General features: G+C 34.5%; 2 protein-coding genes across 2 annotated transcripts; one reads left to right on the plus strand and one right to left on the minus strand.

Annotated features, from left to right (window-relative positions):
• Positions 1–1,334: 1,334 nt before the first annotated feature.
• Positions 1,335–2,937, minus strand: LOC125214854 (3-ketoacyl-CoA synthase 5-like). The gene has a single exon (XM_048116040.1). The coding sequence runs from the start codon at positions 2,899–2,901 to the stop codon at positions 1,456–1,458; it is 1,446 nt and encodes a 481-aa protein (XP_047971997.1). The 5' UTR covers positions 2,902–2,937; the 3' UTR covers positions 1,335–1,455.
• Positions 2,938–9,289: 6,352 nt separating this feature from the next.
• On the plus strand, positions 9,290–11,729 carry LOC125214855 (homocysteine S-methyltransferase 1). The gene is made up of 7 exons (XM_048116041.1): positions 9,290–9,691; positions 10,311–10,367; positions 10,449–10,654; positions 10,753–10,882; positions 10,959–11,162; positions 11,240–11,311; positions 11,453–11,729. Exons 1-7 carry the CDS (start codon positions 9,509–9,511, stop codon positions 11,597–11,599), a joined length of 999 nt encoding a protein of 332 aa, XP_047971998.1. The 5' UTR covers positions 9,290–9,508; the 3' UTR covers positions 11,600–11,729.
• Positions 11,730–12,452: the final 723 nt, after the last annotated feature.

Genomic DNA, 12,452 nt, shown 5'->3' on the forward strand with positions numbered 1-12,452 from the left:
CAATGAATTTGAATGAAGCATATGTTGAATTATTTCAAAACCTACTGGAAGCAAGTAAAAACATGTTGTAGTTTCAAGGTATTACGTACAGAATGAAGTAATAAACAATGAAGTAAAATGGGCTTGTAATGAAGCCGAAAATTTTTTCACAGCAACACATCTCATCAAAAAAACTAGATCTAATAGCCCAGATTTGGTCTCTAGTTCGGTCTTTAAAATTGGTTCGACATTGATCACAACTCTGCATCTATATTTATAAAAAAGATTAGTGTTACACGGATGCACAGGTGCAGTATCGAAATTGCCCTGGTCCAGATATTATGTATACAGATCCACATGGAGTAGTCTTCTCCATCATGAATTGTACACATCCCTCGATTGGTTCGAATATGCAATTGCCACCTTGGAATGTTAATAACTACTGCTACAGAGACCTAATGTAGTAGTTTATTCAATTCATTGATCGAAAAATATTCAGGGTTTATTCTAACTCGTAACTCTTTCATATTTCTTGATTTTGCTTTGCTTTTATGTTTGTAGCTTTTATTATAGATTGCATTATCAACTATATTTAGTCAATGTAAAGTTTTTTCTAAAAAAAATAGACACATGATATAGAATTCCACATTTATATTATTTTTCAACAAAAATGGACATTATTAACACATCACTGGTCTGAATTCGTATTTGCCATCCCATTGTCGATTGAATAATATTTAGAACATATTTCTAGCTTTTATGCTTTTATCTTTTTATTACTGATTGTAGCATTGACTACTTTTAGTCTATTTAATGTGTTTTTCTACAAAAATAGACATATTGATTTAGCCATCCTAATTCCTACATACTCTCCCTGTCCCATTAGAAATGAAATGTTTTCCTTTTTATTTTGTCCCATTAAAAATGAAACGTTTCCTAAAACAGAAACATCTCCATTTCTACTTTTCCTCTCTCTTACTTTACTCTTTCTTTATTTACTCACAAAACAACACTCCTTAAAAACCTGTGCCGATTCCCAAATATTGCATATTTAATGGGACGAGAGAATATATTTTTGGGAAAAACTTAATCCCATATTCAATTACATAGACTACTTATTCATCACATAACACGCAATAAAACAGAATAAAGAAAAACCAATTGGCAATAACAATAATAATAAAAAGGTAGTAGAAATTTATAATTCAGATAAATAGTAGATGAGTCACTTTTCTCTTTAGTTTGTCACAACTAATATATTCCATTATTAAAAATAGAAACATCATCTCTATTTTATTCTCTTTCTTACTTTATTCTTTACACACAATACACAAATAAACTAGATAAAATCTCATGCCGCTCATAAAGTAGTAATCTTTCTTGGGACGGAGAGAATATAACAATCATAGCAATAAAAATTTATCCAGACTCATAGCAATAAAAATTTATCCAGACCACTAAATTTTCGCTCGTAGACTAGAGCTTCACAACATCCGGAATATGCACCGGATACTTATCAATGCAGTCGGCCCACGGCCCCTCCACCGGCAACTTGATCGTCCGGTTACATCTCCACACCGCGCTGTTACACTTAAATCCACTCCCAAACGCAATCTGCCAAACCCTATCCCCTTTCCTCATCCTCCCCTTCGACTCAATGTAGCTCAATTCATACCACAGCGACGAAGAAGAAGTGTTTCCGAATCGATGCAGCGCCATCCTCGACGCCTCCACCTGCTCATTCGTCAGCTGGAGGCTCTTCTGCAGCTCATCAATCACCGCCCTCCCGCCGGCGTGGATGCAGAAATGCTCAAACGCCTCTTTGAAATCGGGAATGTACGGTTTAGATCTCGAATTGAAGAATTTTCGCATAATTAGAGAGATCGCGAAGAGCAATTGCTCCGATGCGGGGAGGACCAGCGGTCCGATCGCCGTGATGTTCGATTTCAAGGCCTCTCCGGCCACCGCCATCAGATCGATGTTCAATTTGATCCCGACGTTCCCCTCGTCGTCCTCCTCCTGCGATACGCATCCGTACGATTTGTCGTCCGCGCCTCTGTGCGTTCGGACGACGTGAGAGAGGCGGTACTTCGCGCGGCGGCGATCGGATCTGCGATTGGATAAGAGCACGGCGGCGCCGCCCATCCGGAAGAGGCAATTTGGGAGGAGCATTGCTCTCTCCTTCCCTAGGTAGGAATTTGGGGTTAAAATCTCGGTGCTGATCACAATCGCGTTTGAATTAGGATGCTTTTGGAGGAGATCGGAGGCGAGATCGATTGAGATCAGGCCGGCGCTGCAGCCCATGCCGGAGAGATTGAAGCTTTTTATATTACTCCTCATTTTGTACTTATTAATCACCGACGCCGTCAGCGACGGCGTCGGTGAAAATAAGCTACAGTTTAAAATTAAAATGTCAATATCCCTCGGTTTGACTCCGGTCTTGGTAAATAGTGAATCCATCGCGGAAAAAATAACGAGCTCAGCTTCTTCCCGGGCCAGCGCCATCGTTGGGGTCGGGGGGATGTAGTGGAGGGCAGGGGGGAGGCATGTCTCTTCTCCGAGGCCGGAACGTTCTAGAATCTTCATTTGGAAGTGGACGCTTTTCGGCTCGGAGAAGAGGCGCCCCATGCGGGCGTGCTCAATGAAGCCGGCGAAGGAGGCGCGGTAGCTGCGGGGGGGCTTGAAGAGGGCGTAGTCGACGAGGTAGACGGGGCGCGGGCGGGAGACGAGGAACACGGTGAGGGTGTAGAGGATTAGGAAGGTGGTGCATAGTAAGTGGAGTGGGGTGAGATGCATGGAATTGTAGAACTGTATGATATAGTCCGCTTTGGATGAAACAGCTAGTGCGATTGGTATGAAAATGAGTTTTAAGAAATTGTTTACGACGAATTGGTAGGTTCGTTTGGTTAACAATGGAGCCATGGCGGCGGAGGTGGTGGTGGTGGAGTGATTGAATGGAGGGAGATTTGGTTATTTAAAGAGTGAGGGAAAGAGGGAGTATTAATGGAGTGTGGGGAAAGAGTTAGTTGTAAAGGGAAGTAGATGAGTATCGTAATCGGAGGGCTTTGATCGAATAATTGTTCTAATTAAGAGGTTTCGGTGTAGGGCTGAGTTTAACTGTTGGATTGATTCAATCTCTGGAAATGGACGGTCACGGTTTAATGAGATGGATCGCGAGGTTTGTTTCGATTGGGAGTGGACTTGTGAGTCTACTGTTTACTTATGTAAGTTGATATGATACCTTTTCTTTATATTTTTTATATGGGACAAAATATTTCAAGAAAAAACTGAACAGATTAACCAATTTGATCTATTTGGTTGAAAACAATAAGGTCCCATCATAGTTTCAAGCTGGTATGATGGAAAAACCGGTCAGTTCAGTCGCGAATTGCCTATCAATTCAACCAATTTTTAATATTTTAGTTATATTTGTTTCTGCATACCCACATACTGTATATCTATGATAATCATATGTATTTGTTAATATCTAAATACGATTACTTATGCATGTCATCTTCGACGACACATTTGGATCGAACATTAGGCTCATCATCGGTACATTAGGCTCAATACATTTACTATAATACTCCTTCCGTCTCTGATAAATACTCCCTCTGTCCCACATAATTTTACCCAATATTCCATTTTAGTCTGTCCCACATACTCATTTTACTTTTACCATTTTTTGTAGTGGACCCCATATTCCACTAACTCATTTATACTCACATTTTATTATAAAACCAATACTTTAAAAGTAGGACTCACATCCCACCAACTTTTTCAACTCACTTTCTATTACATTTCTTAAAACCCGTGCCCAGTCAAATTGTGTAAAATTATGTGGGACGGAGGGAGTATGCACTATTTCTTTTTTCGTCCGTTCTCAAAGAATGTGTACATTCCAATTTTAGAAACTCTCTTCTATCTAATAAGGTGGGATCTATTTTCCACTAACAATACTTAAAAAACTTTCTCTATCTATTTTTCTCTTATTTTACCAATAATGCACTAAAATCCGTGTCGAACCTAAAGTTCATATTTTTTAGGGATGGAGGAAGTAAGATATTTTCTGACTTATTAAAACATACTTATATAGTACTCCTAGTATAATATTTCAAGGTTACATTTGTGTAAATATAATATTTATCATTAATGTGTAAATATATCAATTAATATACTCAATCACTTTTTCTCACTTCTATTAAAATATTCATCTTTCTGTCTCTCTCTATTTTAATATATACATTCACATTTTCTCTCTTCAATTAAACACTTTAACCAAAATTCCTAAAATCTCGTGCTAGTAAAAAAATGTGTCATTTTAGCCGGGACGTAGGAAGTAGTATAGTACAACTTAAATCCCGCTGTCAAATTTCTAGCTTCATCGCTAAATATGATGATTTTTTATATCGACACATAGTTAAGATTTGAAAGTGATTGGCCACTTGGGTGTTTGACAAGGAAAATGGAGGGAATCAATTTCAGGATGTGATTGTGATTTGCAATTGCAAGCTTCTTCGGTAAAGAAAAAAATAGTTTCATTTATGGATAATACAAGTTTTATTGAAAAATTAGTACATGAAAATGAAAAGAGATTGCTGATTTGCAATTACATACTTCTTGGTCCAAAAAAAAAATAGTTTCATTTATAGATAATACAAGTTTTATTAAAAAATTAGTACTCCTTCCGTCTCAAGGAAGATGACTCCTTCCTTGGGCAGTACAGGTATTTATGCAGTTATATTTTGTGTGGTAGGAGGAGAGAGTGAATTAAAAAAGAGGGAATAAAGTAGAGATAAAAGTGTTTCTATTTTAAGTAATGAATCATCTTGATTGAGACAAACCAAAAAAGAAAGTGGGTCATCTTCGATGGGATGGAGGGAGTACATGAAAATGAAAAGAGAAGAAGAGAAAAAATGATAAACTAAGAGATATGTGGAAAAAAGGAGGTAATGTATTAGAGATGAGAAAAAATAAAAAATATACTATATATATATTTATTTTCGTTTTATAGAAATGAGATTATTTATTGTGGACATCTTAAACTGAAAAAATGAGACTAGTTTTCGTGGATGAAAGGAATATTATATATACAACTATATATTAGCTTTAATTAAATTTAAGAAATCGAGTAGGATTCTAATTTCTTAGTAACGGATTGTGCAACTTCGTCATTAGATGCATTTATGAACTCAACAGTAACTTGCTATATTAATTGAACTTATCGATACATTTTATTGTACCTCACGTGGATGATGAATCATATACTCCTATTAATTAATTAAAGATGTTAACTACGTTTTGCTATATTCAAATGATAAAGTGTGTCCGAGGTGTTCAGCATTTTTAAGTAAATTGTTTTATTAGGGCTTCTAATCTGGACTTATATATGTTATGATTTAATTTTAAATAGTTAGCTTAACTCGATTTGATTCACTTTTAGCAATCTTACAAAAATAGATCCACCTTGTACGCTTTTGATAATTTATTCGAAATTGTATATCAAATATCTAATACCATAGATTTGTCGGTGGTTTATTTTATAAATTTTTTGTATTCATATATGTGTGTGTTGTGTTTTGTGTGTATTCAATTGGTGTCACTTTTTTTATTATCCGCCTAACAAAACTACCTCAATTAAATTACCTGAATTGATTAGCCACATTTGTATAAATGCACTAAATAGGCTGAGTTGTATAACCACATTATTCAAAGATTATCAATTTTCTTATACTGCAATTTAAACAATTTTTTTTTCAATTTTCTCATAGTAATAGTTTTGTCTATTTGTTAGTATGTTATTGATGTAGAGCACTAAAAATTATTGAAAGTTGTTGTCGGTCTCGTACATATAGATATTTTTTAATGTCACATTAGATACAATTCAATCAAATTGGACTCGTTGAAATATTGATAAAAATGTCAAAATTCATAATTTAAAAATAAAAATTGATGATGAGGATGGGTTATAATTGCAAAGTGAGTAGAGAAAATGATAAAATTCATTGACAGTCCCGCATTGAATTTCTTAAATGTCATATTAGATCACATAATTGGGGTAGTTGGAAAATTTATAAAAATGTCAAAATCAAAAAGTTTTATTATCGATTTTTAAAATTGCAGAATATACCAGAATTTGGCTAAATTTTACTCCCTGAGTTTCTGAAAGTTTGTCTCATTTTCGTCCATCCCACAAAATTTCATTTCACTTTTTACCATTTTTGGCAGTGGACTCTATATATTCCATTAACTTTTTCAACTCACTTTTTTTTTTACTTTCTCCGTCCCAAAATAGATGTCACACTTTCCTTTTTAGTTTGTCCCACAAAAAATATCACATTTCCTTTTTTTAGAAAAAACTCTCTCTTACATTAATATAAATATACTCCCTCCGTCCCGCTTTAAGAGTCCCGGTTGAGTCGAGCACATGTTTTAAGAAAAAAGTGTTTAAGTGTGTAATAAATAAATATTGTAGTGGATATTGGGACCCACTTTTAATTGAGTGTCCAATAAATAAATGTTATAGTGGATGTTGGGACCCACTTTTAACATTTTGTTATTAGTTGTAGTAGATGTTGGGACCCACTTTTAACACTTTGTAAGCATTTTTTATTAATTTATCTCAACCGGGACTCCTAAAGCGGGACGCCCAAAATTGATCAACCGGGACTCCTAAAGCGGGACGGAGGGAGTACTATTTTCTCACTCCGTACAACACACAAAATAACACCTCCTAAAACCTTGTGTCAATTCCCAAGTATGACATCTACTATGGGACGGAAGGAGTACATTTCTTAAAAATCGTGCCCGGTCAAAATGAGTCAAACTTTGGGGGACGGATGGAGTATTTTTTAGACAGTGTACCTTATACTTGACGGCTTACGCATTAAATGTAAGGTACCTTGGTACTCCCTCCGTCCCACATAATTTTACACAGTTTGACTTGGCACGAGTTTTAAGAAATGTAATAGAAAGTGAGTTGAAAAAGTTGGTAGGATATAGGTCCTACTTTTAAAGTATTGGTTTTATAATAAAATGTGAGTAAGAATGAGTTAGTGGAATATGAGGTCTACTACCAAAAATGGTAAAAGTAAAATGAGTAAAATTATGTGGGACAGACTAAAATGGAATACTGGATAAAATTACGTGGGACGGAGGGAGTATATTTGAACTACACCATCTAAACCATTGCATGATTATAATACGCATGACAATTATAAGAAAGTAGCAATTTTAGAAGTTTCTAAGCATAATTTCAAAATTTGATCAAATGTAAGCGGATCTTGTCAGATCATTCTGACTAGGTTTCGATTGGTCAAACATATGATTGTAAATTAATCATGGTCATGTTCTTTATATCTGGATATATAGGTGACCAACACTTAACCATATAGTAGTAGTACTATATTCCCACAAACAATAAACCAAAAAAATAACTCGAGGAACAATTTTTTTGTGGGTTTAAGTTTTATTTCATTCCAATTCAAAAAATTATGTTTTATAGAGCCACCAACCCTCGTGTACTTTTAGGTATGACTTCAATATTTGTTTTGAATAAGTAAATGTGTATTATACCTAACCTAGCTAAGTCCTAACTCAACAATAATAGTTTGATTTCTTTCAATATTATTTTGACTGCCGGAAATGAGGAATTTGTTTCTTAGATTTCACTCCATTTGTCAAAAAGAAAAAAGAAAAGAAAAAAAGTACCCCTTTTCATTTCTAATGAATCGATGTTATTTCTTTTGATTTAAGAAAAATAGAGAATAAAACAAAGAAACGATGAAATAATAACAAATGATGTAAAATTTTAAAAATAAGAAAATGACTCATTTAATTTGATATATCCTAAAAAGTTTTATACATAATTTAGTTAACTTGAATACTGTGAGGAGTAATATAAATGAAGGATAGACATTATGGAGTGGGAAATTTCTAATTTAATAATATTTGTTTTTTATTCTTATCCTTATATTCAAAGTCAGAGAATATCCAGATCTAGTGACAATATTTTAGTTGAATCCAATAAAAATAAACCATTCTTTAAATTCTTGTATTTGTAGGGACGGCTGTGCAATGAATAGATCGCCGTTAAATTGGATGTCATTTGAATTAAACAATGCTATTATTCACATACAGTGTTTTTAGTGAAAAAATATGTACATCATTTATTTCCATAAAAATGAATTGTAGGATAAGGTAACACTGATTTGGGGATATTGCAAAGATATTACTCCTAGTTTGAGATATGAAATCATACGAGTATATTAGTAGGTTTCGTGTTTGGTTAAAAAAGTGGTTCGCATTATACAAAATATGTAAATAAATTAATAAATTGAGGATAGTATTCTTAATTTATATAAATGGAATAAGATTTTTTTTCAACCTCCAATAAAGAAAAATTAAGATTATTTTTTTATAGATAGATGAATAAATTAATAAATTGAGGATAATATTCTTAATTTTATAAATGGAACAAGAATTTTTTTTCAACTTCCAATAAAGAAAAATTAAGACTACTTTCTTTTATAGATAGATGAGATATATTTTTTACCATTAAAACTCTGTAGTATTAATGGCAAGCATTTGATCTTGAAAACTCGTAGTGAATGGACCATTTTCCTCTATGAGTGCAACATATGATCTCAAATCCTTATATGGGTGAAATTTCCATTTTTAGAGTGCAATAAAATCTTATTTTCATTAAAAATCCAAAATCCAAATTATTAAATCTGATCCAGAAAAATAAAAATTTGCATAGAACAAAAAATTGAAAATTCAATAACAAAGCCCCGAAAATTGGATAATCCAATATCAAAATCCAAAAATCTAATTTCCAAACACCAATAAATTTGTTCGATTTTATATTTGTTAGATTATAATTATAATATATTTTATTAATACTAGTATATAAATATATTTCAGATTACCTTAGATTTAAACATATCCGAACTTAAAATCTGAAAATTCTGAACCGAATTAAAAAATTTGATTTAATCCATATCAAATTTTAGGATTTCGAATATTTTACCTAGCTCTAAAACATACTCAGTACTCCTATAAAGTTCATAAAATCACTATAAACATATCCATGAATTTACATTTTTCAACAAGTGGGGAATTAAATCAAAGACCTTATAATTTATAAGGACCTAGTCCTATATATTTGCCAATTTATTCAAAAATTCTTGATATAGGTTGGTGGAAAATAGACTTAGTATTAAAAATTAAGCTTACAAGAAAAGAATGAATGGGAGTTGGTAAAATCGAAAATGTTGACCAAGTTCATAAATAAAGCTCAAATTCAGTCCAAATATGAACGTGAAAGCACAAAACCGTCCGCGTTCATCGTCGTCCTTCACACGTAAACGCCATTTTCATTCTCTCTCCGCTTCTCTTCTTCCCATCAAAAACAGCAATTAATTCCCCACACTTACTCCTACTTAACGTGCTCGTTTCCTCTCCCGATTCCCCACATTTTGAGAGCTTTCAATTTTGGTTTTTTTTTTTTGAGTTTTGAGAGAGGGAGATGGGGAGAGAGAGGGAGGGAGATCTGAGGGCGGATGCGCTGCGTGATTTGATAGCGAAGGCGGGGGGGTGCGCCGTCGTGGACGGCGGCTTCGCCACGCAGCTGGAGAAGCACGGCGCCTCCATTAACGATCCTCTGTGGAGCGCGCTCTGCCTCATTAAGAGCCCTGATTTGATCAAAAAGGTATTTCTGTGGAAATGCATTTTGCTATTTTAGCTGATTTAGGTTTATTGATCCATCAATTTGTGGTGCAATGCACGGAATTTCGTTTTTTTTTGCAGAAATTGTGTTTAGTTTTTGATGCTGAGAATTTTACAAATAATGCATTTTGCGATTCCAGCTGATTAAGGCTTATTGATCGATGGATTTGTGGGATTGAATTGGTACTCTTAGCACTCAATGCACGCGGTTTTGTTTTTTTTTTTTGCAGAAATTGGAGTAATGCCTAATTGTGATTAGTTTCTGTTGTTAAGAATTTCATGAAGATGTTTTGCAATTAGTTGTGGAAATCGTGGTTTTTGTTACTGGCATTGCATGAACTCATTAAAATTTGTGCTATTGCAATGATGGATTTATTGAATGATTAGGCGCAGAGATGATTGCTGGTTTTGGTGGATGGAGGAATTGAGCGATGATGAGTAGAAATATAGATCTACTTTGTTGAATAGAGAGTGCTGGATTACGATAAATGCTTGATTATATGTTTATGAGCATTCTAAATCAGCCATTGTTTCATAAATGATAAATCTATGTTGCATTAACTAAGAGTGGTTTGTTTCTCATAACTTGCAATGAATTTCAGGTGCATCTCGAGTATCTGGAAGCTGGCGCGGATGTTATAGTAACTTCGTCTTATCAGGTTTCTGCCATTGCTTTTACACAAATTTATGCAAATATTCACACCAATGATATGATACTGAGCAATTATTTCAACGAACAGGCTACTTTACCAGGATTCCAGTCGAGGGGATTGTCGATGGAAGAAGCAGAATCACTTCTTACAACGAGTGTAAGGATTGCAGTTGAGGCTCGTGATAAGTTTTGGACCTCAGCTAAGAGGAGAGCTGGAAATAACTACAACAGAGCTCTAGTTGCAGCTTCAATTGGAAGCTATGGTGCTTATCTTGCTGATGGCTCCGAATACAGGTTGATTTTTTGACTTTTTTAATCTAATCTTTATAACAGCATTTGCAAGATAACGGGCGTTGTTTATCTGATTGATCTGTGTATGCTTGTTTCCTTAGTGGGAACTATGGCCCTGATGTTAATTTGGAGAAGCTGAAGGACTTCCATAGACGTCGTCTGCAGGTTCTTGTCGAAGCAGGTCCTGATTTGCTTGCTTTTGAGACCATTCCTAACAAACTAGAGGCTCAGGTATGCTTAGAAGCATCGATTTTCTTACAAAAGCCTTCTCTTTTCGAAATCCACTGATGTTTACCTTGACTACCAGGCATGTGCAGAGTTGCTTGATGAAGAGGGCGTTTCAATCCCATCTTGGATCTGTTTCAGCTCTGTTGATGGGGAGAATGCCCCCTCGGGAGAGAGCTTCGAGGAATGCCTCGACGTGATCAACAAGAGCAGCAGAGTCGGTGCTGTTGGCATAAACTGTGCTCCTCCTCATTTTGTTCTCAGCCTCATCCAGAGATTCAAGCTGGTAAGATTTTGAGTGAAAATGAGTTGAAAACGCCCGGTTTTATGGAGATTGAATGCCCGTCTTGTGTTTGTTTGCAGCATACTGATAAGGCCATAGTTGTCTACCCCAACAGTGGTGAGATATGGGATGGCATTGCCAAAAAATGGCTGGTGAGTGTAATATGCGTTTACTTTGAGTCGTACGAATGAGTATTCGCAAGGAAAAATGATCAGTCAAGATTGAAATTAATCAGTCCATCGAAGTAAATGATAGATTATCCTGACTTTGTTATCTTGTTCGTTCTTCAACAGCCATCGAAATGCTTTGATGATGACAAGTTTGAGGTGTTCACGACGAGGTGGCGGGATGCTGGAGCGTCGTTGATCGGTGGCTGCTGCCGGACTTCTCCTTGCACGGTTCGAGCAATTTCTAAAGTGTTGAAGAAGGAGAGGAGCTGATGATTAAGTCTTACTATGACATAGTCAATTAACTGTAATGCTGTTGTGCTTTCATGTGTTTGTCTTTGTATCTCTGGTTTAATAATATTAGTTTATTTATTCAATAAACTATTTATTCATTTGCATCCTAGTATTCTTTGCCAACGTCACTCTTTTCCTGTCACTAGTCAGAGAGACAAAGAACAGAAAGGAACACTGGTTCAATATTGTTGCATCTTCTATTTGTAATGATATTAATAGATTTTCCATATATATTAAAAAGGTTATTAATTCCTATGGTAATTGAATTTAATCTCCAACTACAAGTCTACAACAACAAGAACTATTTAGCTACTCCTATTTTTATATATTTGGACAAACTGCCAGAAAAGTTATGAATTTTGGTTTTTTCTCTGTCCGGCAACTTTAATAATTAGCTGAAAAAATCATAATTTTAATATTTTTCAAAAATTATAATAAAATAATTTAAGTGAAATTATATATACTGTGACAGGGGAATGTTATATTGCTAACTCATAACTTAATTGCGAACTACAACTAAATAATAGTCATTAGATATTCAAATTAAGGGCTTAGATCATTAATCTCTAAATGTCAATATGATCAACGAAAAACGTCAATAAAGACATAGGATTAATTCCAAAAAATATCAATAGGGGTATTAATGTCAATTACCTACATGTTTAGTTATAACTAATTTTTAAAAGAAATCTCAAAACTTTAAATTCATAAAACATATCAAATTAAAGATAATTTCATAAGGATTCAACGATATCCTACATGCATATGTTCCGACGTCAAAATTTGAAAAAAAATTCAAAATTTTTAAATTTTTTCGTACAAGCAAAAATGT

The sequence above is a fragment of the Salvia hispanica genome, chromosome 3 (genome assembly GCF_023119035.1).
Source record: "Salvia hispanica cultivar TCC Black 2014 chromosome 3, UniMelb_Shisp_WGS_1.0, whole genome shotgun sequence".
NCBI lineage: Eukaryota > Viridiplantae > Streptophyta > Magnoliopsida > Lamiales > Lamiaceae > Salvia > Salvia hispanica.